The 27,325-nt window shown below is 40.2% G+C and overlaps 1 protein-coding gene across 19 annotated transcripts in view; it reads left to right on the top strand.

Annotated features, from left to right (window-relative positions):
- CTBP1 (C-terminal binding protein 1) overlaps nucleotides 1–27,325 on the top strand; it is a 232,126-nt gene that overhangs the window by 79,359 nt on the left and 125,442 nt on the right. For 7 of the 19 annotated variants that reach the window (XM_085577559.1, XM_021535700.3, XM_085577557.1 and 4 more), the window contains exon 1: nucleotides 5,119–5,179. The exons of the other annotated variants lie outside the window; for them this stretch is intronic. In XM_085577559.1, coding sequence (XP_085433685.1) covers nucleotides 5,173–5,179 — 7 coding nt within the window. In that variant the 5' untranslated portion in view covers nucleotides 5,119–5,172. Of the gene's footprint in view, nucleotides 1–5,118; nucleotides 5,180–27,325 lie in introns of those variants that run through there. 19 annotated transcript variants of the gene reach the window in all.

Genomic DNA, 27,325 nt, shown 5'->3' with positions numbered 1-27,325 from the left:
TCCAAACCCCAACCCTATCATTATAACACATTTTGACCTTAAAAATAGCATTTGTTCTTGTGCTTTAAAACAGAAAGTATCAAGGCTTTTTAGTGGAGCAATTTATTCTATCACCATTGAAAACAAATGTGGAGAAAGAAAACTCTATTGGGTTTCTGTCTTTTTGTTAGGTTTCTCTGCAAAAAATAGATGCCATGAATCTGAGACTTTTAATGCCATACAAGAGTGCAAAGAATAACAAGAAAATCTTAACCAAAAAAGTAATAACCTGAGTTCATTGTTGTATCATGGTAACTGCATAATAAATGCTGTAGATGTGACAATTTAATAGATGAGTGAAAGAAATGCTGAGATCACTGAGAACACAGAGATTGCCCGGCCCCCAGCCCAGACCTGCCCGTGGTACTGCCTCCTGTGTCACCTGCCTGCCCTCCTGTGTCACCTGCCTGCTGTCCTGTGTCACCTGCCTGCCGTCCTGTGTCACCTACCTGCCCTCCTGTGCCACCTGCCTGCCCTCACCCACCAGGAGCTGCGTGGGGAATGGCTGAAGGTGAAACCGTGAGACCCCACCTGGAGTTACTGAGTCCAGCTCTGGAGCCTCAGAATAAAAAATTTGTGGATCTGTTAGAACAAATCTGGAGGTGGCCACGAAGATGCTCGGGGGGCTGGAGCACCTCTGCTATGGAGACAGCTGAGAGGGCACCTTCCAGAACCTACAGGGAGTGACATGAGAGCTGCAGAGGGGCTTTTGACAAGGCCACGGAGAGACAGGACAAGGGAGAAGGGTTTCAAACTGGCAGAGGGCTGGGTTAGATCAAATATAAGGAAGAAATCCTTCCCTGTGAGGTGGTGAGGCCCTGGCACAGGCTGCCCAGAGAAGCTGTGGCTGCCCCATCCCTGGCAGTGTCCAAAGCCAGGTTGGATGGGGCTTGGAGCAGCCTGGGATAGTGTAAGGTGTCCCTAACCATGGCAGAGGGTTGGAGCTGGATCCCTCCCATCCCAAACCACTCTGTGATTCTGTGGGAACTGGAGGTACAGACAGGATAAATGCAGCTGTCTGAGAGGCAGCACTTCACAGCCTGATAGAGATTTAGCAGAAATGTTGGTGCTTTTGGAGACACAGTGGTCTATCAGGACCTCTGACAATGTGGGAGGTGCTTGCTTTGAGTCAGACTAGTAGTGCAGAAGTAGACAAATTTTAATTTGCTTTTGAGTAACTTAAGATATTCAATCATTCCAGTTTCCAAGAAAAGAATGATGCAATTTAGTCTTGAAGTACTTAATGAAATTATTATTGAGCTGGGTCAGGCTATAAAGTGCCCTCTAGCCCAAGGTCCTGTATGAAACAAAAAGCAAATACCAACTATGTATGGTATTTCTAATATTTCCAGCCTTTAGATATTTCCAGAGTATGGACTTCTGACCTGACATAGCTTCTCTGTTGCCCTCAGTGATATATAGATAGATACATACAGATTTATTTATTTTTTCCCTCCCTGGAAGCTGGTGGTCCCTTTGACTCCTGTGGACTTTCTGGGAAGGAGGAAGGTGTGGTAGAAGAAAATGTACCAGGATTGAGTGACTGGTACAAGATAAAAAAGTAATAATGGGCATTGCTGGCCACTGGAATGGCTCACAGATGTTTAGCATAGAGATGTCATTTGGGTGATAAGATAAAGCTGCCCTGGTATATGTGATTATTAACATTACACATTTTAGAGCAGATTAGGTACACATATCTGCATGTATGCACTCTTAATATCAGGGATAAATTTGTGTAATTTTAGCTCATAATTTGTCTCGTTGCAGCTATTTTTTAAAGTTAAATAATTGCTGATAGAAGGGAGTGGTAATTTATGGCAAGAGAAAATGCTCTCGCCTCATCTCATGTGGAGGGTGGTGGGTGTAACTCGAAGCTGGTCCTGTTTGCTGCTTCTCTAAAATATGCACTGCTGCTATCTGTAGGCACGTTTTGGGGACTGAAAAGATTCACAGCAATGTGGGTATTTTCTTAGTAAATGAAATGATCGCCATGCAGAACACTTGTTAAAATATTTAGATAAATGGTTGTCTTTAAGTGGGGATATGCAGGTATATTTTCTAAATAAAGATACTTAATTTTGAAAGAAAACAACATAATGAATTTCTGGTTGCTAATAATATGCCAGAGAATAGATTTTTTTTTAACTGATCTAGATTGCCACAGCTAGGGAAGGCAGCAGCTTATTTAAAAAGTAAGCAGTTTTTAAGGAACCATGTCTGTTTATTACCTTAACAATGTTCAACAAATGATTAGATTGAAATGTAGCTATTGCCTTTGAGAAGTGAAATTCATGAGAAGGAGCTGATGGGATTATAACTTTGAATATGGTCCTGTTTATGTGTTTAATGTATTATTAAATGTCATTTGTTTAAGAAAGAAGTTAATAACAGATCTAGTATAAACAAATATTGTTATTGTATCACTTAGGCTCTATTTGAGTTTTGTTTCATGACAGCAATTCAGAATTAAAATTCCATTATTTATTAGCTGGAAAGAAGGATGGGAAACAGCACATCTCGTGTTTAGCTAAGAAATACGGGGAAGTTGAGGAAGTGACTGAACATTATGGATGTAAAATACTCAAAAGTATGAAAGTACCTGTCCAGGAAATGCTGGGTATTTTGCTATAAAGAAGTATTTGGAAAATCTGACAAGACATAATCATGAGAAGATACCCTGAAAGCACCACATTATCTGGCATTGTAGAGGATTAAACCTTGTTTAGGACAGCCTTCTAATGCAGCTGGTATGGCATAGTTAGCCTGGAGAGACCAAGTACTAAGGAGTTTCAGGAACTAATAATTGTGAACTTTAATGAACATGATCTCAGTATTTCAAATTCTTCATTTAGGACATGGTTCGGAGCTGTGTAGGAATAACCCAACACAGACAGTGGACATTGTGTGGACAGATGTGCCTAAGTATGTTCTTCCCACTAGTGAAGCCTTTGCCATAAGAGATTCTCCATCTTCCTCCCTGAGAAAGGAAGAACTTCTCCAACAGCTTTACAGAAAACTGGGAAACCTCACTGCATTTCTCAGTAGGGGAAAATATCCATGCAGGAAAACACTTTATCATGTGTAAAGTGTAAGACCTTCAAATCCAGCAGGATTCATTGTGTTCCTACATTCAAGCAAGTTCTTTAAACTTAGTTTTTGAGCAGGCACGAAATTATGACCAGCAAAGTCAGTCTATCAGTTAAGATACTTGCTTTGTGTATTTAAGTACATTTGCTGTCATCCTAAATGTGCTAAAAATCTTTGTGTAGTCCAGTAATGACTGCTGAAGTCTGACTAGTTAAGAAATTAATTTAGTGTTACTATTTCTCTATGGAGGTAATCTGTTTTTATTACTTTTAACACCAAAATCCGCATTGTATTTGAAGGAATAAATTACAAAACAAGGAGAAGTCTAGAAAGTAATTACTGTGAATATGGTAATGAATTCTTGAGCTGCCACTTCACTATGGGGTTTGGTTGGTTTTGTTTTGGTGGTTTTTTTGGTTTTTTTTTGGTTACTTTTGGTTGTGTTTTTGTGTTTTATAAGACATGTTCATAGACTATGTCAGCAATGTTCTTCCTCAGTTGCTGTTGCAAAGACTATTTTCATAGTTTATCACAAAATGCCAGATTTGCTCAGCATGTAATTTAATCTTATGCTTGGAAGCATCCACATTACTTGGTTATCATGAAGTTATTCTTTAATAAAAATGTATACTTTGTGATTTATATTTTAGTAATTTGGTGAGTCAGTTTATCGATTGTTGCAGATGCCATGAATGTATAATTTGTCACAGTTATTGGTTGCCTCTCAGCAGTTCACAGTCACACGGTGCTCTTGGCTCTTGGGGCACCTTAGGAAAAAACCTCTCTTGATCTGCAAAAGAAAAGCTTTCTCCTGTAAATTATCATCAAACTTGGGTTGATATTGGGTTTATCACTTCACAGCTCAATGAAATCTGTTATCCTGTATTGGCCAAACTCTGTGACTATATTCATAACGTGGCCTGCTCAGGCAAGGGCTTTGAGCAAATACAATTCAGTGATTTTAAATGCTGTGGGTGAGGAAGAAGAAGCACAACATCAGAAATGGGAGGTGCAGGCTTTGACACTGTTTTAGTTGTCTCTGAACTCAGGAATTATTGGGGTCATCAGACTGGAAAAACAGAATAAAATTCTGAGGCATTTTTATCTCCCTGTTCTACAGTAGATAGTTTTCTGCTGTAATATAAAGCAGTCATGAGTTTTGTTGATTGAAAAGTTTATTTGCAAAAATGAATATTAATGAATTTGATTTTTTTTAAAGGACTGTTTATTCCCTATATTTTAGCAAAACAAAAACAAAAAACAAAAATTGTTTGACTCGAATTAGAAACTTTGCTAAGAATTTCGCAGTGGTGATACAAATTAAGCAGCTTTGCACGCTGGAGTGGGGCTGTGTGGTTGAAACATCTGCTGGTTTCGTTTTGTTATTTTTAAAGGCTGGTTCTGCATCCTGGGAGCCTGTTGAAGGCATGCACAGAGCTTGTGTGCCATGCCAAAACCAGCGGCTGAGCTCACATTTTGGCTGGACTAGTTCTAGTGGCTTAGATCCCCTCATCTTTTTGGATTCTCTAAAATATCACTCTCTGGAGCTTCCCAGCCATCGGTCGTGATTTAGGCAAGAGCATCCTTCCGTACAGAGCAGAACAAGTTCCCTGGGGGTTCCCCAAGTTTTTGGTCTCTGTAATTAATGGACAGTGAAAAAATCCGGGAAAAGGCCCTACCCAAAATAAGAAATGCAGAGAGAAGTTAAAAGGGGGGAGCGAGAGAGAGGGAGATGAGAAATAAGAAAACAAGAAAGGAAAAGGGCGGGGAAAACCAAGGCGGGGTGGGGAAGGAGAAAACGGAGGAAAAAGGGAGGCAAGGAATTAATCGCGGGGGGCGGGCGAGGAGCGGCCAGAGCCGCCCCCGCCGCGCCCGGCCGCCGCCGCCGAATGAGCCGCGCTCTGATTGGCCGGGCGCCGGCGGCGGGCGGCCGCCATTGGCTGCGGGCGCGGCGCTCTCCGCCCCCATTGGTCCGCCCGCCTGCCCCGTATTTTCAGCAGCGGCGGCGGCGGCGGCGGATTCCGGTGTGGAGCCGGCGGCGGGATGCAAGGTGGGCTGGGGGCACGGCTGGGTGGCTGGTGGGTGATGGATGAATGCTCGGTGCCCGGCGCGCTGCCCCGTCCTGACCCACCATGGTTGATTCTCTTTTGTTTTTTATTTTTTTCCCCCCCAATAATTATTTTTTGCACCGCACCCCGCGGCGGCCGCTGGGCGGGGGCTGCGCCAGCGCAGCGCCGGGGGCAGCGCCGGCCGCATCCCGCCCGCGGCTCGGGGGATGCGGCGCTTTGTGCCGGGGGCAGCTCCGCTTTCCCGGGAAGCCGAGGGGATGGATCCCGGCTGGGCTGCGGTTTGTCCGCGGCCCGGGGTGCCCCGGGGTGCCCCGGGACCGGCGCCGTGCGGGGTCCCCGCCCCGGGACCGGCGCTGCGCTGCGCCGCCCGGAGCTCGGCGAGCGCGGAGCTGGCGCGGCGGGCGGCTCCGGCTGGGAAATCCAGGTTTGCGTGTGCTCCGCCGCGGAAAGTCAATGGGAACCGGCCGGGGAGGTTGTCAGGTCCCAGAGGAAAAGCCCGGATTCTTCCCATAAGTTATTTTTGCGGATTTGCCAAATATTAAGTAACTCCCCTTGGGTTAATTGGAAATCGATGTGGTTAGGTGCGGTTATCTGAACATACTTTGGTTTGAGTTTGAAATAACAAATCTGAAGTTAAATACTCTATTTTTATTTTGCCTTGTAAATCTATTATACGTTTCACGGACAAATTTAGCACTATTATTTTGCAGCGTATCTCCTTTTTTACATTCAACTGTATTTATTATATTTCTTCTGTATATTTAACATCTTATGAAAACCACATCCACGTTCTTAAGTTCTGAGTTTGCTGGTGGTTTTCATGGCAAAAGTTATTTCTGCTGGAGATACGCTTTCAGACAGAGAAATCTGCTGACAGATTTTGCAATGTTTTTTTTTCTGTGGCATTTTTCTCTGCATAAGGCTGCAGTTAGGACTGGGCTCTGTGCTTTCTGTGCCATCTAGTAGTTATCTGGGAATTTAAATACACTGTGAGCATCCCCAGCTGGAGATGGTACTGGAAGCTGTAGTATATTTCTATGTTGTGTGAAAAGTGGAGATTTGGATAGAAATAATTGATTATGGCCATTTAGAAATCAGTGCTGGAATGGGTCTTTCAAATAAAATTTCCGCTGAAGCTTTAAGGTGCCTTATATAGAATTTGGGCTAAAATCAATGGTTCTGTCCATGTAGTCAGTGAGATTTACACCTGCATGTATGATTAACCCCTTGCTGTGCATTGCAGAAGCACAAGGATGCTTGTGGGGCCAGCTCTGTTGCTAGGCCTAAAAACTTAATATTTTGTTGCTAGCCTGAAGCTGTGAGAATCAATACAGGATTTACGTGGAGTGATGGAAGAATTTCAGTCTGGCCTTACCAATGAGGAGCAGCCCCTGTTCCCTGGGGTGTGGGAAGTGGCCACAGGAGCTGCACTTCCCCAGACTCGTGTGTCCTCACCTCCTGCCCGAGCACCCATGGGTGCACAAACATCCTGGCTGCCCACAGGCACCGTGACAGGGGCATCCTTTTGGGAAAAAGGATGATGAGCAGTAACAGCACCTGTTGCACCACCAGTGATTTGTCTTCTCCCAGGGAAAAACCGTGCACCTGTAGTTCTTTGATCATCATCCAAATCATCTGAAATGACAGACACCCAGGGAGTTTAACTTGAATTTATCAGTGTTATGATGAGGTGATTGTGATGACTTGAGTAGGTGGGAAGTTTAGAGGGTTGTATATAAATTGTTGTTATTATTATGATTAAATAAATGCTGTTTATACAAGTGATTTGTACTTTTAAAATGAAGCCAGCTACAGTTCAGCAGCTGCTGTTTGAAAGTAGAACTACCCATGTGTACATTTTATGGCACTTTGATTTTGTTACATAATAGCATGCATAATTTTCATGCATTATATAAACTTTTTTTTGCAGCATCCTGAGAAAACAGACAAAATAAGGTCTACGTCTGTTTGATACCTAGTGAAGCTTTTTTAGCCTAAGTAGCAAATTCTGGTTTCTAATAGTGTGTAAACAAACTGCAGCCAGGCTGGCAGGCGTTGCCTGCTTGTGGTGGTAACAGAAATATGAAAGATGATGTGAGCACTGCAGAACTGAATAACCTCCACGCCTCCTGCTTGTTTTCTCACCCAGGCAGGTGAGGGGGAGCAGATGAAGGCTTTTCTTTCCCTTTGGCACAGTACTGGGTTGCTTCTCTGGTAGAGATCTTGTGACCCCATGGAGCTGCAGAAAACCTTGTTGTTTCTTACTCTAAATGTTGCTAAGTGTAGATTCAATATCTAAAGGACATACATGTTACTAAAAATATATATTTTCCAATTATGAAGTGATAAGAAATTCTTAATAAATTAAACAAAGGTTGGGTTAGAGAAAGTGAAACCCTGTTAGTTGGTTTTTTTTTTTTTTTTTTTTTTTGGGTTATATTTTTTCCTAATTGTATTAATTTGCTGAACATAGGTTACTGGAGGTTTGGCACCAGTAATATGGAGAAACCATTCATTCATTACAAAATAGTCTCTGAATTTCTTGTTTACCTGCTCGTGGGTCTGAAACAATCAAAATTTTAGCAGGTGCTGTCTGGTTGTTTTGTAGCTGGTTTTTGTTTGCTTTTTTCTTTTTATCATGACCCTGATGGATGGAGAGAGAACATTCCCTTGGTGAAATGTGAGAGATTATTGAGTCTTCATGGTGGCAGTTTCTGTCTTACAGTGATGTGACTTATGGTAGCACTTTTCCCTGATAGCAGCAATGTTTATTTCAGAAGTATAATTTCATATTTAAACGCATGCAGCGCTAGATTGGAAAACTTTTAATGACAATTGCATGGCATGTTTGTTTGTAAATGGTTATGTTGAATGACGGGAGAAAAATTAATTTGTACTTTTTAAAGATCTGTGATTTTTATATCTGTTATTTAACAGAGCTGTAATGTTATCACTGAGTGCTGCCAGTTGGGTATAAAGTGCAATGTGTAACATTTCCTGGTAGTAGAGTTGCTCTAAGTAGAGAAATAATTTAAGTGGTACAGGATTTTTATAGCCCTCTTGTCACAATTAACTGTTTTGATGAAATATGAATTTACACAGCATCTGCCTTCCGGGACCGGCGTTCCCATCGGAGCTCGCTCGCTTCCCACAGCAGCAGCATCCTGCCCGGAGCCTGCTGGCAGGGCAGGGTGGGCTGGAGCTGCCTGGTGGCCAGGAAACCAGGGCAGTGTAGGGCTTCTCTTGGTGCATCTCCCTGGCAAACATCTCCCTGGGAAGCCTGGGCAGGAAATGCTGCTGCTGGCTTGTGCAGCCTTTCGCTTTCGCTTTAGCAGGGAGCCTGGCTTGGGCACAGCGAGGTCCCTGACCTGCAATCCCTGCTCATCCTCCTGATCCCTGTGCTTGTATGTAGGCAAAAAACATGATGGGGTGTGTGTGTGTGGCCTATCAGTGGGGTGTAGTTTGGGGTCTGGCACACAGTATTGCAATTGATTTTGGAACAGCACCCTATATCCTGAAACTGCAGATGAGGACTTGCTGTGAGATTGAGAATCCAAGTTGGACCTTGCTGTGTCAAAGCAATGGATTGTCTCCTCGAGACCCTTCTGCTCCACATTCCTGTAGTGGTCACTCTATTACCAGAGGGGAAGAGCTGGAATTTTATGTGGTTACTCCTATCAAATTTGTCTCTTCATAGACAGCTGTGTCTTTTACTGTTTTATTTTCCTGTACCATGGGGTGGAGGGTGCCTCTCGCCACTCCTGGCAAGCTCAGAAATGGTCATTAATGTCTAACTGCTCAAATTTTGGGTGTGCATCCTGGGAAAGGAAAGTTCACTGGAGGGTAAAGTAGTTTCAGGCGTGCTGATGCTCCTTCTTGGTAAGGGCTGGCTTGGGAGGAGACATCAGGATGTGCTTTTGGAAAGATGCAGTTCCCCATCATGGACCAACTTAGTGTACAATGAAAAATGGGCACAGTGATGAGAGACTGTGGAAAAATGTTAAAAATAATTCTGTAGCACTTCTCCCACTTTTCATACATGGCCTATATTGACTAGTAAACGTTCCAGGTTGCTGCTGTCCCTCAGGAAAGAAACTGTGCACATGGAAGGTCTCAGCCTGGCACAGCAGGATAGGCAATATTCAGTACACAGAAATGGTTCTGAAACATTGACACTAAGTGCTGTAAATTTTGAGGCACCATATTAAGAAATGAGTACTCAAACTAGAGGTTGTACAACTTGGAGAATCTGGTATGTTTGTTCTCTTGGTCTGTGGAAGTGATCTCAGTGCTCACTGCTATTTTTGCTGTCATTCAGGGCAAAATAATTGAGGTCTCTCATCAAGCAAGCTGTGGTGTTGTGGAGACAGCAGCAGACTGTGCTGGGTGCTACCTTTACATCCACGTTTTAGGAGATGAAGTAAAAATAGTTCAGAGTGCCATATCTTGGTGAAACCATCCAGCAAAACCTCCAGATTTTGTACAGATACTTAGTTCAGCCTTCGTCTGCTGCTGCTGCCTGAATCTTTGCTTCTAATTGATCTCTTACTCAATAATTCCAAATTATTGCCATTGCTCGGTCAGAGTGAAAAATTATGTGTAACAGGTTGCTGTCATAGTGGAGATCAATCTTGTTACCTTAGAGCTAGTTTAATGTGGTGAAGGAAAGAGCCCAGACTAGTTAATTGTCTTTTCTTTGGGTTATCCTTCTATAAAATGGGGATAATCATAATTATAAAAGGTGCTTTAGGACTCACTAAATATTTTTGAAGCACTTAGGAATCATAGTTAAAAAAATAATTGCCTAGTAAATTGTCTACTTAATAAAATGTAAAAATAAAAGATGTAGAATATATTAGGCTTCATAATAATTTAAATAGATGCATGTAGTTTATTTACCTTCTCAATGAGAACTAACAACCATTGAAAGCAAATAGGTCTTTAGGAGAACTATATTGGCAAAATGAGATTATTTAAATTAAGGTTTCCAGCTCACTAGCTTAAATTACTTTTACATTTATGATTTAGGCTCTGATTTAAATGATACTTTGTATTGTTAGTGTTCAAAATTTATCATCAACATTGAAGCTGTGAACACAAAAGACGTTTTTGGCAAGACTTGCAGAATGCAATGTCAGTATATTTCTCTGGAATACTAAAAATTTAGAAAACAAAACCTTTCCCTTGACACTTAAAACTTTTGATATATGTGGGGGAAAGCCTTAACAAGACAAACTGCAAATGGTTGTTGTTAGCCAACAGACCAATGGGTGGCTGTTCCAATGGCCTGGAAGGGGCCAAGGGCTGAGTAGAGGTACTGCATGCACGTGGCTCTGTGGTCACTGGTCTTTTTAGAAGGGAAAGAATATTTATAAAGACTTTCTTGAATAAACATCAGTCCCTTCATCCAATATGAAAGGACTGGTAACGTTTGCTGTTGTTTTTGTTGATTAAGAGAAGTACCAAGAAAAATTGTTCTGCATTACCAGCAGAAATACTGCGGAATGGAAAGGACTTCCTAGAGCTTTTTATTCATTTATTGTTCTGCTGAGCAATTAGAGGAACAAAATCTCTTTACATCTTTTTTTCTACTCGACAGATTGGCATTTGTTTTTCTCTCTGTGTAAAAACCCCTAAACAACCAACAAGCTGAGATTCTCTTCAGTAAGGAAGGAAGGAAGTTTGGACCAAAGTTTCCAGAATTTGTGACTCTTATTCTTGTGTTACCACAGCTGGGAATGTGAAGGGGAAGATGTGGGCTTCATGTGAAAGTTGCAGGTAGCCTTGTAAGCTCTTGAAGGCTGTAAATCCTGAAAACCCACCTCTGGCTCCCAGTTTTTTTCCCTGGATCCTGGAGCAGCCAGGGTGAGTGTGGTCCCAGGGGTGGGCGAGCTGTAGGTGATGCTCAGGTGAGTGCACTGAGAACATTGTGCACTTACCTCTCTTGATCTCTTTTGGATTGGTCAAAGGGGATGGACTGCTCACTCTTTCCACAGGACCCATGTATGCTCAACATTTCCAACATTAAATGCCTGTGAAGTCAGGAGCAGAAGTAAGTCCATGCTCTGGGCATGGACTCACTAGCCCTTCACTTGCCTTTAGGAAATGTTGTAAACAGGGATCTGATTTGCATTCATTATGAAATGGTAATTTCAGCTTTAAATAATGATGCTTTAAGTTGTGATTTGCATTTGTGTCTTTAAGGAGTAAATACCAGATTGCATATGTAGTTTCGTACCTTCTTTTTCATTCTTCCTCAGAATATCTTGGAATAGAATAACCTCTGAGTTGTTACTGTGGCTTATTGGCACCTCAGTAATTTTGAAATCCAAGTTCAATAATCATATTTTGTACCCTCTCAAAAAAAAAAAAAAAAAAAGGAAAGAAATCCATTATTTGCTGAATTGTTCAAAAATGTTGTTTGGCTCATTTTTTTGTGTACCCACTTAGGTGGCCAGAATGTCAATGAAGGCTTTGTTTAAATGTTTTTCTTTATTTTTTTCCTTCCAATCCCGCCCACACATACACCTGTTCATCTAAGTCTTTTGGGCCAGATATCAGTTTATTTGGTTAGGCTTTATGGCTTTTTTTTTTCATCTCCTGCTCCATTCAGTTAACTGCTTGCTGTCAGTTCTGGCACATCCCCTTGTTTTCTGGAAGTTGCCCATGGAAAAAAGGCTGGTTTCCAAAGGCAAAGAGGTAATCTGGCTGGGAGTTGGATTAACTGTTGCAGTAGCTCATGATAAACATCTGTTGCAATACTCCCAGATGAGAACATTGCTTTCAAAACTATTTACTGCACATTTTGAACTGTTGACTTTACTTGTAGTTTTATTTTTCCCCCCTCCAATTACTAAATTCTTTTGAAAGGACATAAATCCATAGAGTCCATCTCAGAGACTGTGTTTATTTTGTGATACAGACAAGGAAATGGGGTTGTTGAGATACTGTTCATGCACTGAAGCCCCTGAATATTTCTGACTGGGGCAGAAATTATTCCTTAATAAAATTCAACTGCAGAGCAGGCCCCTGGGAGTGCTGCTGTGTGTGTCTGTGCTCTGCCTGTGCTGGAGTCCTCTGGATGTTTTCCTTCTGCTCTGAATTTGGCAAGATAAGGCTGGTGGGGAGTGGAGTTTAACTTGGATCTGAAACCCAAGGGTGGGTGTGTGGTCAGAAGGGTTTGGCCAACTGGGTTTGGGACTTTGCCACTGAGGAAACCTTTTGCTGTTTATTTGGAATATTTTTTAAAGTTTGTTTGTTTGATTTATAAATTTTTTTAAAAAAAGTTTTTAATTCTAGATTGAATGGATGAAATAATGACAGTTTCTCCTGCAGCTGGCTTTTGAAGTTAGGTCTGTCAGCAGCCACTTACTGCTGTAGCTGAGGATCAGCAAGCAAAGCAAGCTTTGGTAGGTTTTCCCAAAACATCAACAACCTTCTTCCCCCACCCCACCCAAACCACAAAACCAAACCATTCTTGGTGTCTCTGGGAAAATAACATTGGAAAACAGTATGGAATACCTCAAATGCTGAGTGTTTTCCAACAAATCATTTTTCTTTCTTGTGTTAATAAGGACAATGCTCTTAATGTAATCATGTTAAAAGTAGTTTCACTCATATTTCTCAGAAGCTGAAAAGTATTTTGTGCTGAATTTCATATCTACATGTTTCCTCTCACAATCAAAAAAAAATCATCTGGGTACTTTACATATGTGTTAATCTTTACCAGAATTAACTCTCTTTGCATAACAGTCTAACAAACATGGACAAGGAAAAGGAATTTCCAAATACCAAAGCTACTTGTAGCAAAATACAAGAGTCAGTAACTTAATTTCTTGCGGATTTTCTTAGGTCTGGTAGAAGCCATGTTGTTTTAGCAATAAATCTGCAAGAACAGCTGTTCTGATTCAGAGCAAGCACTTACAATTCAATATCCTGTCTCTGATGGTGATCAGCAGGTATCTAGGGAAGCATACAAGAGCAGTGATAAAGTGATGGAATCTAAGGTGAGATTTCCTAGTTTACCAGTTTTATGGTGGCATCAGGATTTCCAGAATCTGCTTTCTAATCATAATGCTGAAATGACAGGTGTGAGACACTTAACAGCCTCAGCTATCTCTTAAAGACTGTGGTAGTGATAGGATGATAAAAAAAGGAAAAAACCCTGAAAAGTAATGGATAGTATGTAAAAGAGACAGAAATAATGGGATAGGCTAGGGAAGGGGAAAAAAGGTATTAGAATTACCACATGGTGTAAGGAAATGGCAGAAAAGGTGGACTTGTTACCCAGGAGGTGAGACCCTCCTGCACTGGAGCTTACAAAGACCTTGCCCTGGTGGGCTCAGCCATCACCTGCATCACATTATTTGGGTATGGGGGAGAGAAAGGCACAACCAGGACATGGAGCAATAGTTGGCCTGAGCCTGGTTCAAGGCAAGAAAAATGGTAGAGGGCAGACAAATTAAGTGTGGGAGAAGAAACACATGGGAAAGGGGAGCATGATGATGGGAGTGTCCAAGTAACCTGTAGAAACTGAATTATTCTCTGTAAATATCTGTCCATTCAAATTGATGAATAAGAAATGTTGTCTGTGTAGAAAATTTGTTTTGCAGGTTTGTACTGACACCCTTGGAGCGTTGCTGTATTTTTCCCAGGCTTCAAGACACCCAGGTTTTATTTTTAGTGCTGTGAACCTGCTCCAGCTTGCTTCAGTCATTACTACTAAGACCATCTAAATAGCAACTCAAAAAAGCTATTAAAGCAATGTAAATAGTAATAAATTATTTTGGCTTTGTGTGGATTAAAAGGTACATTTAGAATGGACTTGGTTTTGGGTCAGGTTTTTTAATGCTGTCGAGCAAAAGTGTGACAAGCCTTACTTACATCACTGGTGTGCAGAGGTGATGGTGCTGTACTTTAAATAAAAGACATGAGGGCGTTGTGACTGGGATATTCACTGCAGCAGTCACTTAAAAGCAGGTTTTTAGGGAAGCTTTTACAAAAGTGTGTGGAAAACTGTTACTGACTATCTAAAGCAAATTCAAGAATAATATCCAGGAGGTGTTGCAGTGGGTGAGGAGGTGTTAAAACAAACTGCTCACCGAAATAAGTCATGCTGCAAGCTAGGATCAAACCTGACAAATCCCAGGTTTATTGTATGTATCAGGATGAAGAGAAGAGGATGCATTTGGGTACAAAAGGGCAAAACCCATCCTGAATTTAAACACAGTTTACATAATCCTGTGAGCAAGAAGGGGGATTGGTACAACTAGCAAAAGGGATTGCTTGGTGGTACCTTACAGAAGGGACAGATTCATCTGTGGGTAGAGACCAGGCAAAGCAGATTTAACAGCTCATAGACAAGGTGGGTACAAGTTTAAAAAAAAAACCAACTATACTGGTCTTTAATAAGTTGATATTTTCATATATATGTATATAAATAAACATAAATTAATAATACAGGTAGTATTGTGTGTATATGATATGAGAAAGTTTCCCATAATTAAAGGAAAATGGTGCAGGAACACCTTCACCAGTATGGGAACGGGAGGGACCAAGACTCTTTCAGGATTCAGCTTCATTTACCTTTTTAAGAGGATTGTAGGAAATGGATCTTTTCTCGGTTCCCAAGAACTGGAAAAGCTTTTCCCAGCCTGGCATTCTCAAATCCAAGGAGCCTGGAGTCTGGGGCTGGTTTTCTCCAATATCTGCTGTGGAGGATGCTTTGATTTGCACACTCTTACTGTTGCAGCTGTGGACAGGAGAAACACAGGAGTGAATTGCTCTTCCTCTTTTTGCTAGAGAATTTCACCTTTTCCATTGATTATCCATGCTCCTGAAGAACCTGAGTATTCATTTGCTTTCTGTTAGCAAATAATTTTAAATGCAACTTCCACAGTTACTACTCTCAGTAGGAAAATTGGAGCTCTAACAAGGCATATATAAAATAAAATTTTCCAAAATCTAATAATCTGGGTTATGCTTGTTGCCTTACTATGCAGCTTTTTATTAAAAGGTTTATAAAGGTAACATGTCAACCCTGACTTTTCCCTCTCATCACAGCAATGTTTCTTGTGTGTTTTAGATGCTGTATAACCACCTTTAGAATAAACAAACATTCTCCAACATCAGCCTGGATGCATTTTTACAGCACACTCAGGAATTTTTTTATGGGTAGTTTTGTATTTTCTCTTCTGTTACATACCTCCAGGTTTGCCTACCAAATCCTTTCTAAGCATCCCAATGATTTCATTGGCATGCACAAATAGATGTCTCTGTTATATATTGAACATAAAAGAGAATTTACTCTTGAATTTTGGCCTTCACTTAAAAATGTTTGGTTTTCTTATATCCTTACAGGATTCACTTGACTTTCACAAGGAGATTCCTCAGCATCAGGGAGGAATCTGATGGCGCATTTGCACATCTGCTTGCAGTGACTTTTTTGCACTCAGATTTTATTTAACTTGTATAATTCTGTTGTGGTTTCTTTAGTAAACAGAAGTAGCACTACAGTTCTGTTTCACAAATGCCTCATTATGCTGAGCTGTTAATAGTTCTGTTAGTATTGTTAAAGTATTAACAGAAGAATAATAATTGCTCTGCTGTAATTGTATTGAGGCTAAAAAAGCATTCTCATAGAATATTAATGAGAGCCTTTTTCAAGGTATGAATTACTGTTCTTAGGACAGAAAATAAACAAAACAAAGTACCATCCTGGAAGAACATAATAATAAAAATCAATAAGGCTGAAATTTAGTCTTGAACTCCCTTGCTCCTCCTCTCCTGACCCCATTTGTGCTTCCTGTAGGTCCCAGGGATCTGCTCTGCACCATATGTGCTCTGATACCTCAGCACCACAGAGGCCTGGGAGACTTTTAACAATGAATTTATTGTGTTTTTTTTTCTGTTTATCTCAGCTTTAAATTACTTTAACCTTATTTAGTCTTAAAAACTGTGACTGTGGAGCTAATATTTTATGCAGCATTGAGAGGAACTGGAAGTGCTTTTCATTGCTATGCAAAATGCAGCTGGGGAATAGTGCAGAATTAACGACAGGGAGTTGTGCTCTTGAGAGTGTGAGCAGTAGTTTATTTTCATTTCTGTCATTAAATATCTTATTACCATCTATTTGTTTTTTCTTTCCTCTCCCCCTGCAGTGCAAGAAAAAAAAAAGGGTGATTACTAGAAGGTAGAAATTGTACAAATGCTGGAAAATACCTTAAATCAGTGACCTTCAGTTGACCTCTGCTACTGCTGGTGTGAGCCCAACCTGGTATTTTTTTTTCATAGCTAAGTTAGTACCTCTGCCATCTTTTTACTTTTATCAAATCTTACTCAATTTTTTATCAAGTTTCTGATTTGTAAGCAAAATCCAAATATAGGAATAATTAAAAGAATGATCTCTTGTAAATCTGAAAAGAGTGCATCAAGATGTAATGAGGCACAAGTGTTTCCTGGGACTTGCTTGACCGTTAAAAATTCTTAGTTTATGTTGCATAGTACAATTTTCTGACTGTTTTTCCTAGCAGCTATTTGTAAGTAGGCAAATGAGCTGCCATTGTTAACACTTGGCTTTTTCCAGACCCACTGACCTGAATGAAAAAAACAGTGTAAATTTAAGTTTGTTGTTTGATTTCTGAGATTTGAAAGGGGCTTCAGTTTATATTCTAAAGCATGTAATTTCTTTTTTCAGTCTCGTGTACCAGCTCCTTGTCATCCTTCATTCTCCCTCGTCTGACATCAGTTTCTCTCTTGTCCATTTAAAACTGAAACTTGAAAAACTGCAGCTTTATACTTTATATTATTCTTCTACCCCGGAGCTGTTTTTAGTGTCTTTATTGCAAGTAGACAGATGGTGATATTTGGTTTCCTGTCAGTTTTAATGAATATAGATAGGAGTGATAAGAACATTTGCTTCGTTTAGCAAACTTCCTTTTCTGGCTTTTAATTAATGAAGTGCTCACTGGTGTGCCGCTGCTTTTGTATGTGCTACAGTAAAATCTTTTATACAACTCAACTCGTAGTGTCGGATAATGAAAAAAAAGAGGATGAAAATAACTTTTTTCTCTCAAGATCTGTTAAAGTTTTCTTACCCAGACTTGCAATACTGCAGACATCAGCCATAGAACTGCTCGGACAAGCTGCTGTAGCAGCATCCTCTGTTGCTGCATATTTTGGTAATATTTTGGTTTTATACCAAGAACCCAAAGGAAGTGGTTTGGGTTTGGTGTTCACTTAACCTTGGGTGAGGTTCCGCTCAGCTTTGGAGCAATTTGCTTCTCATGCAATTTCTTAAATAGAATATGGTCCAGAGCAGAAATTTGGTAAATTGAAAAAAAACCCAAACACTTGGCTTTTCAACTTTTTTCCTCCCCCTGCAATTTGTAATTTGTCCTACCTTGGAGAGAACCAAAATCTTTAATATTTTTAATCTTTAACATTGCTGCTTTTTTTTTTCACATAGTTTGATTTCTGTGTTAGCTTAGAGCTTAGCACAGGCATTATTTTATATTCTTCTAAGGTATTTTAGAGTCCATTATTTTTAAGATCTTTCTCCAGTGTTTAACACTAAGGGGTTTTCCTTTCTTTTTGTGTATATTGGGGTTTTAATACTGAGGCAGGATCAGTCCTTGTAGGCAAAGTTGTTTAAATAATTTCTGCTTTGCCATAACAGTTTGAGTTCTTTAATGGTAAAAGTAACCATGTCTGTGTGTGTAGAACGCTGCAGTGAGTAAAGTCTGAATCCTGACTGTGGATTTTAAATCTCTGCTTTAGCTCTGTAGCAGTTCAAGATCTTACTAGATGAAGAGGAGTGGAGTGAAGGACCAGAAGGTGATCTTTGGGAACATTATTTTCTTAAGCATCTGACTACTGCTAATTCTGAAGAGACTGATTTTAAACCTGTTGTGTTTTAATATTCCTGTTTCCTGTATTAAAAAATGGACTAGATTTTGTACTTTTTTTGGGACTTTTGTTTTGCGGTAGCCTTATAAGGGTAGGATTTGGTTCCCTGGTGGCAAATCTGTTCGGGGAAAAAAAACAACTTGGTTTATTTTAGCAAAGCTGTTTTAAAATACTCCAACAAGCCTGGCAGGAGGCAGAAATAGTTGTTATTTTATATTATTTCTTAGGTCTTTCTGAAAACGTCACAAAGTGCAAACCCTGTTCCTATGGAAAAATCCTCTCACAGTGAATGATACCTCCATTTTAAATGAGTTAAAACCAAACAGATTGTTTTTTCTGATGCATTTGGTGAAGGCAAATAATCGGGTAGATGTACTACATTTATTGCATGGATGGTATCACCTCTGCAAACAAACAGTGACTGAGGTTTTGAACATGTCTGTCCTTCCTTTCCCAAGGTCACAAGTAAGGAAACAAACCCATGAAAGTTCGTCTCAAAAGCAGCTTATGTTTAAATAAATCCTCACTGTCTGGGCTTGCTCTCCCTGTTGGTGGGTTTGCAGTTCTCGTGGCTGTGTTGGTTTGTGGTGGGTGATGAGCAGGGATGTGTGAGCCATCTCAGGGGGGAATGTGGATCTCCTGAAACTGCCTCCTGCTTCAGGACCTGGAGGACACCTCAACTCCTGTGGGAACATGCTCATGTGCTCTGTTTTTAACATGGGGGTAAAAACAGAGTACATGCCTTTCTTCTGAACCAGAAATTATCGCTGTTCCAGGTAGCATTGTACAGTACCAGGGCCAGTTTTAATCTATTTTCCATACAGAAATAAATATAAGCAAAAAATGCATGATGGTGCCTTCTAATGTATAGGCAAGAACATTTTAACATCGTTAGTTGCAATATTAAGGTTGTGCTTTCATATCTTTCTGGTTCCTTGCCATCCTTCAGGAAACAGAACTGTGTGTCTTCTGTCTTATAATAAAATAATGCTTTCTGATGCCTCTAAGCTGGTGTTCCTCACTGTATTTGACATAGGTATTTGTGAGTTTTATACAAAATCCATGCTTGAATTAATGGGAAAAATAAACACATTGATTTCACACTGAGTAAAATCTTCTCCCTCTGGAGAGAGCCCATAGTCCTGTATGTATGTGTTTTTTGTTTTTTTTTTTTTTTTACTTTAGCATTTGCTTCTTATTCTCTGAATAATTGTAGTTGCATGTTCTCCTTTTCAATATTTGCCAAAATCTCCAGCAGTTCTTATTCTCTCATATCTCGTTCAGTCATGAGCCAGAAGGAAGGAAAGTCATCTGGAAAAGAAAACCCACAGGGCTTCATTCCCTTCCCACGCCCCATCATTTTCTCTCCACATATTTGAAGATGTGAAGCAATTTAGATCAGCGTTCTCCATCGTTCCTTTTTCCTAACCCAATTCCTCTTCTTGCAGAGAGAAACAAAAGGAAGATACAGAAGAGAAGTTGAAGAAGAAAGGAAAGACAGAGGAAAAAATAGTGGAGAAAATCAGAACAGAGTTGGCTTTTCTGAAAGGAGTTGTCCAGGAAGCAAAATGAGCAGTTTCCCTTTTTTTTTTTATTGTTTTTAGCCCATCCCAGATACTGCAGTTCTGAGATAAGTGGGTCAGCAAAAGGGCATAATTAATAGTGATTTCACAGTTGCTGTGGGTACAGGAGAGCATAGTGGGAAGAATGGATTCAAGGAAATGTTGGCAGGCTCTCAGTGGAAAGCTCCCAGCTGAGCCCCAGGTTGCCATGCCCATCTTCTGCCGTAAGATTTTGGGCTGTGCCAGCCAGGTGGGAGCTGGATCAGAGTGGGAATGGAGCAGATGGATGCTCTACTGGATGCTCTAGTGGATGAAGGGCAGCACATCTTAAGTACAGTGAATTTAGTATGGGAGAGGATGCATTTGTGAGAGCAGCTGGGGAAAGCATGGATCAACCCTTTGAAAAGCATTGTGGAGAAACAAAGAGCTAAGTACTTGACCAGGGGGCATACTGGGACATAATTTTTTTTCAGTCAGATCTTCTGAGTTTATTACTAAGGAACATTTATTGTTTCCCACATGGACCTCCAGTTTCTGTTACCTTGCAGTGCTTTGTTTCCTCTGGTTGGTGATCACGTAGCATCAGCGAGGCTTGCATGGGATGTGCTGCACATGGTCCAGGGACACCAATCTGTGCATTTCTGCTGAGAGATTAACTTGATTTTAACATTTGGAGATAAGGAGAGAGCACGTGCAGCAAATTACAGTTTGAAGGTGCCACTGCAGAGAAACTTCTTCAAACAAATGCAGTGGCATTGCTGCCAGAGAAGATGGAAGGATAAACCCTGTGTTGTTCAAGTCTGCTTTCTGCAAAGTTTAGTTTTATTTGCTCTTCTTTTCCTGATGGAGCCAGGTTGCTGTGTCCTGGGCAGGAGATAGTGCCATGTTTTTGGATTCTGCTAAAGCCCTGATGGGTCTTTCCGAATTCTGGTGCCCCATTGCTCTTGGACAGGTGGAGCCCCTTGGATTAATATTCCCAACAGTCTCTTGGATTACACATGCCCAACATCACCTGCTTGTGCTGTCACCAGAGCCTGCAAGAAAAGCTTTTCTCTTCAGGAGGAAATGCCTGAATAGAAGATTTTTACATCCCTATGACGCATTCAACTCAGCCACTTTGGAAATGTCGTTCAGAGCAGCGTGTCCTGGTTGCTGATAAAGATTCTCGTCATCCAGCTGTGGCCTTTTGGGGCCAGCTGTTGGGAGATCACTGACCTGCAACCCTGGCTGGAGATGGGTTGTTTGTGAGGTTGGACACTGCTTGCAGAAGAAAGGCAGTGTATGGGATGGGCTGTCCCTGCTGGAGGGGGGGGAATGCAACACCTTGGGAAGATGATCTTATTTTTTTGCCTCCAGAAAAACAGTAAATTCATGCTTTTAGGTCTGTAAAAGTGGTTGTAGGTACCAATATATAGCAGAGTAGTTGGCTATGTACATCTTGTTGTTTCAGCTCTTGAATGCAGAGGATAAAGCAGAAGCATCTGAGGGGTTGGGTTTGTATTTTAGATCAAGTCTATGTTTCAGATTTTAGGACATATATGGGGGTCTGAACTTTATGGTATTGAACCTTTGTCCTTTTCATTAAAATAAAAAGACTCTGTGAATTTGTCTGTGCTATTTTGGTTAAATAACTTCAGCTCTTTATTCACATGATTTGAAATGTTTTGGAATTATTGCTAAAAACATCAACCCAACTTTCTGAAGGATTTTGAAGGAAAAAAATTAATTTCTCTGAAAGCAGTAGCTCAGTCATCAGCAGGTCTGTTCTGAGAATGAGTGTGTACAGCCCACACAGGGGCACATTTGATTGTTGGATAGACATCAGTAACTGGTATTTTTCTTCACAAAAGACCCTTTTGCTTAATACTGAAGATGTATATAGTCCATTTTTTCAAAAAGAACATCTGAAAAACTGCTTTAGAAATGTTAGTTATTATCAAACACAAACTTTGGAACATTTTAATTTTTCTAAATTACGGTATCAGTGCAAAGACAATAAATTGGAACTGAAGGATGATTTCCAACTCCTCCGTGCTTTAGACAAAACATTTGTGCATCTGTATCTTTTTTATGTATGCTGAAAGTGCCATCTGGAGAGGTCACTCTGTGTTTCAACTGGCAGATGAAATAGGCTAGAAGTAGGAAGCAACTCTAAACCAAAGGGTTTTTCAGCAAAGGAAAAGCCCCAGATTTGCTTTTGTTCTGTGGTGGACATTTACTCTGTTGTCTAATAATTATGATTTGTTGTATTCTAACAAAGAGACATCAGTGGGCGATTTTTTGTCGAGGGGAAAAAGATGACATATGTAGGAATAATGCTGTCTGTAAAAAGCAGAAAGCTTGAAGGCAAATACAGTGAGCTGGAAAATGGTGATCTGTATCCTTAGGAAACAAAATGTAGGTGAGCAACTGCAGTTGCATCTTTTACACACAACTGTGGAAAAAACTCCCTTCAGTTGTGCCTGAGTTGCCCAAGCCAATTAAATGCAGGGGCTTAAAGAGAAAGATGAAAAGAATAAGGGAAGAAAATTACAAGTATTTGGCAAAAGCCTGGTGGGGGAATGTAGTCATCATAAATGCTACTGGGGAAAAGTGTCATAGATGACTTCATGGTCATAAGAAGATGATGTTCCTCCTCAGTTTTGTAACTTGCAGAGTAGAAGAAGCACAACTTAAATATGTCCAAAAAGGCTCAGGAAGAGTGAGGACAAATTTCTGTTGATGCTCTGCTGTGAAGCAGTGGCCTGATGGCATTATCTGCTTAGGGTAAAAATTATAGATGGCTGAGTTCTCCAGGGAGGATGGAGAGCAAAGTGATGCTTCTGCTTTGGTCTTAACCAATGCATGTTCTGCACCTTTGCAAAACTGAATATTAGTTTCCATCTTGGAGAAACTCAGAGTGTGAGCTGTCAGCACAGAGTGGTGGAGTTGGCTCAGATCAAGGAACAGGATGGGCAGAGCAAAGAGCAGGAGCTGAACCTGGGGGGATGTTGGAGGAGGAGGGCTCATTCCTGGGAAGGAAAGGCATGTCAGAAAATAGAGTTAGGAAGTGATAGCCTTGGGAAGGTCAGAGCTGGAAAAAGCCAGGAGTGGTTAACAGTGGGAAGGACACGAGTTTGAGAGGGATGAGACTGTTCTGAATGCATTGGGTGAGGAGTTTACCACTGACCACAGTTTGCCAAGCAGAGGTGGGGAAAACTGGAATATTTGGCTCAAAATGGAAGTATTTTCTTCCTTAAAAAGGATTTCTCCTACATGTTTTTAGACCTCCAATGGTTTCTTGGTTTGAGAATAATTGTGGTTATTTTCTTGTTCTTTTTCACTCTCTTGTTCTGGCCAAAAATAGAATTTTATGTAACAATCAAAGGCACGAAGTTTATTTCTTAAAGGAGATGTTTAAAGCTAATATGTCAGGACAATGTTTTGGTTTTGTTTCTGTTCCATTCCTCCAACCAGGAGAAATCACATGAAATTTATCATTGAATCAGGGGCACAAAAGGTTTTCTCAGCAGAACATGGTGTCAGTACTTTGACTTAGAAAGCAGTTGTGCAATTCCACGCTGTATTTTTCCTCTTGCAATCCACTTGTCACAGTATGTTGATTCCCATTATGAGCTCATGTTTCAGGAAATTGTGCCATTTTTTTTTATTTTATTTTTTTTTTTTATCACAGGATTTTCAGAGTGAGTATATCTGCTCCCTATAATTTCAAAGGAGAGAAAGAGACTTCCTAGGGCATGTTCTAGCCTTTCTATTTCTGTAACAAAGATCTGCAACTTGGTAGAAGACAAATGATTCATTTTGTCAGGAAAATACCACTTTTCTAAGTGGTTGTCAGGACATGTCTGAAGCAAATACAGAAAGATTAAAAGCAATAATCTCATGTAAACATTCAGCAGGACTCTGGGAAGCAGATAAGGAATCAACAGTCAAGAAACTTGGATGGGTTGCAATAAATATATTGTCCTATATATTTCCATAGTGATGTGGGCTTGTAAATTGTGGGGCCAATTTCAAGGGGATACTGAATGTTGTTTTATACCAATAAACAGATTTCTGCCTGGGTTTTATTGCTTAAAGAAGTGTTGAGTAAATGTAATGTACTTTTTTTAAGCAAACCAGGTTTGCAGTGAGAGGAAGTATTACTTAAAACTCTAAGTGATTTCAGAAGTCATGGAACTGCCATGGAAAGTCACTCAAGATTTATCAGCAGTGTATTTTGATGAATAAAATATGTGTGTTGCTTTATAGTTTTATCATGAATCAGGAAAACCCCTGCAAGAGGCACAGGAAGAGCAACTGTATTTTCCATCTTGTCCATTGTTCCCTTTTAGTTTGGCTCTGTGCCCTTCTAGTAAAAATTTGTGTTTCTATAAATTCACATTATATACATTTGCATCACAATTATATATATATGTAAATTATATCAAGATATCAAATGCTCTTGGAATTATTCATTTTTCATGCCAAGTTGTGTTCATGATAAGCTGTAGACAGTTTTTCAGAGATCTATTAGAAATACTTTCATGAGCCTTTTCCCCTCAGTTTTGGTGTTTTTCCAGAAAGAAGCCATTGCCTCTTTTATTCATAATTTAGTGTGATTATCTATCATTGTCCCAGAAGGATTCTGACAGAAGGTTGTCCTAATATGAAAGGCTTTTTAGCTGGCAGTGGCAGGAGGCTCCTGCTGGTCCCTCAGGCTGCAGGAGGGCAGCAGGCACTGAATTCCCACGTGCCCACAGTGGAAAAAGTCTGATGGGAGCCTTTGACCTGGGGTTGTCTTGGATGTAGGGCCACTCTTTGGAAATTATGGCTTGAATTTGGAAATTCTGCCTGGCCCAGTGCTAACCCTTCATGCTCATCCAGCAACTTCAGCATTGCTGGTCCCCTGGACCCTTAGAAAACGTGAATTTTGAGTTTTATTTCAACATATGGCACACTAGGTAAGAGAAAAGGAAAACTGATACAGGCTCTTCATGGTACAATTCTGCCTTTTTTACACCAGGGATGCACAGCTCAAGATGAATACTGTTAAGTCAACACACTTTTTTTTTTTTTGTTAGCTTTTTCACAGCACTGGTTTATTTTTGAGAGATGAAGATGTCAAGCCCTATAGAGGAATTCAGCATTTTTTGCCCTACGCCTCATTTCGTTTTCGTTTGCAAATCTGTTTTTGTCTTGATCCAACCAGATCTCATGGTGACCTATCAGGAGTTTGTCACCTTCTTCATGCAGTTTAATGCCAGCACTTCTTGAGTGCTTCAAGGAATCCACACTGGTTTATTTAGTCATTGTAAATGGCTTTGCATCTCCTGACTGTTTTCATCACTAGCTGTTAATAAATCATGACCTCAACCTGGATTTGGTCTTCTAGTTTACTTGTGTTGCAGCATCATTCCATCACTGGTACTGTAGCTTCACAGCATTCCCTGAACTTCTGGACCAGTACATCAATTTTCCAGATCATTAGGAAGTAGTATTGTACAAATTGCATTTTGGAGCGGTGTTTTGAGAAGGAGGTTGGGTTGGACCGGATGATCTTGTTCTCTTTTCCAGCCAAAGTTATTGCAAGATTTTATGCTGAGGTTTTCTCTTAATCCTTTGTTGGCTGTTTCTTCTTCCCAGGTTATTGCTGTTCCACTTGTTATCCTTGGTGGTGTGTGGATCCAAAGCCACTCTTGGTATTCAGCATTGACAATTAGTTTAGTAGACTGGTATTTGTTTATTAATCACTTTTAATATTTATTGTGCCCTGTTACCAACCAGAGATCTCTGGTTCATTTACCATAGACTTGACTGAAATCAAGGTTCACCAGTGAGGTTCCTCTGCCCAGGCTCTGGAGATGTGATCCTGCATTCCCTTGGCTCTATGCCCTTATTCAATGCAATCCTTATGGTACCTACATCAGAGGCTGAAGCTGGTTTCTTGGGTGATCACAGGTCTCCTCCTTGTCAGGGTTCACTTCTCCTTGGTGCTGGCAGTCCTCTCCCAAGCATCCCAGCTCTTCACAGCTCTCAGAGCTGGAGTTGGTATTTTCCACGTGTTGCAGCAGCCCCGCTGCTTTGATTTCTTTGATCTGGCTGCAGCGTTTTATCAGAGATGGAATTTAAATTTCAAATTTACACTTGTTTGTAGAGTTTGTCTCGATAAACGCACTCGTAGTTAGGTCAATCGCTGTTTGGTGAAAAGCTGTAATGCAGGAAATCTGCAAGGATGATGAGTTACACTTCAAGGTGAAAATGTGACTTTTACAAGGGTGGAGGTCCCTGGAGTGATTGGAAAGCACTGTGTTGTCTACCCAGTGTTAGAAGGGGTAGACCTGCCCTTAATTTTCTAAATCTGTTTTATTCTTAAAAAAAATACAAGTTGACTCTGGCATCTGTTAGAATTTAGAAAGTAATAAATGCAAATGAAGAGACAGCAGCTGATAATGTCAGGTTATTGTGTATTAATTACATTTTAATAATACATATAGCAAACCAGAACTTTGTGTATTTTTATTTGTTCCTAAAAATTGGATAATTGGTTACTCTTACTTTCTTGGAAATTCTTGGTTTTGCTCAGTGAGTTCTCTTTTGACTACATACAGTTTGAATGGCTTTACTTAATAGTAAATGTAATGTCAGAGTAATGCCTCCCAAGGACAGGAATAAAGCTGTTTTAGTAGTTACCTTATTTTTGTGGACACCTGTTTTCAGGGAGATAGAGAAATCTTCTTTTTCACAAAGAAAGTGGAAAATCTTTTAATGGTAAATTTTAAAGGAAGATACTTTAAAATAATCCAAGGAATTGCAGATCCTTTTACTTTTGTTGGGTGTTGTAAGCTTGACCTAGTTTTGAATATCACTGTGGCTTCAAGTAAGGAAAAAAAAAACCAAACCAAAACCCCCCCCAAAAATGAAAAAAAGGAAAAAAGACTCCTCCTACTGAGAATTTAATTCTGGAGACATTCCAGCATGGGCTGCTATTTCACATACATATTTAATAGTCCTAATTCATATTGAGGGCAAAAAGAGCATTGTTACAATGGTACATATGACTTAGATTAAATATGCTATTTAAATGGAGCACTCTAAAGGGTATGAAAGTGTATAAGTTTTTTTTTATTCTGAGTTGTTACTAGAGCTGGTTAAGAGAACTGAAAAACGTCTCATTTGCAACTTTTTTCTTGCTATTGCCAAATATTGTCATTCCCCCTCTTCCTCCCCTTGCCTGCAGGTTTTGAAAGGAACCAAAATTAACATGCCTGTCCTTATTAATTATGCTTTCTATTTACACAGTGCAATACAGTGACAAAATGAGTTTCCTGTTGTACCAATATCTTTCTGTCAGCACAGCTCTGGGAATATTATTGTTTCCTTCTCTTCCTCCATGGAGTCAAAGCCATTTAAAATTTTTTTAATTAGTAAGGTGGAATCTGAGGAATAAAGATGTGAAAATATCTTTTTAGAAAATAAAATTTTTTAAAGATTGATGAAGGAACATGAATGGTGTATCAGGGTCTTACTGATTGAGGTAGATATTCTTAAAATGATGTTATTGCTGCAACTCAAGACACTTGGTTTCAGTAGTGCTCAGTTTAACTCTAAAGTTTAGCTTCAAATGTTGTAATTTTTTTGTGTGGTGTGAATTACTTTTTGCTGATTGCTTACAACTTC

Source organism: Lonchura striata, chromosome 4 (genome assembly GCF_050655825.1).
Source record: "Lonchura striata isolate lonStrDom1 chromosome 4, ASM5065582v1, whole genome shotgun sequence".
In the NCBI taxonomy this organism is placed as follows: domain Eukaryota; kingdom Metazoa; phylum Chordata; class Aves; order Passeriformes; family Estrildidae; genus Lonchura; species Lonchura striata.
Note: the sequence above shows the minus strand (reverse complement) of the source record. Positions and strands in the feature narration are given on the sequence as shown.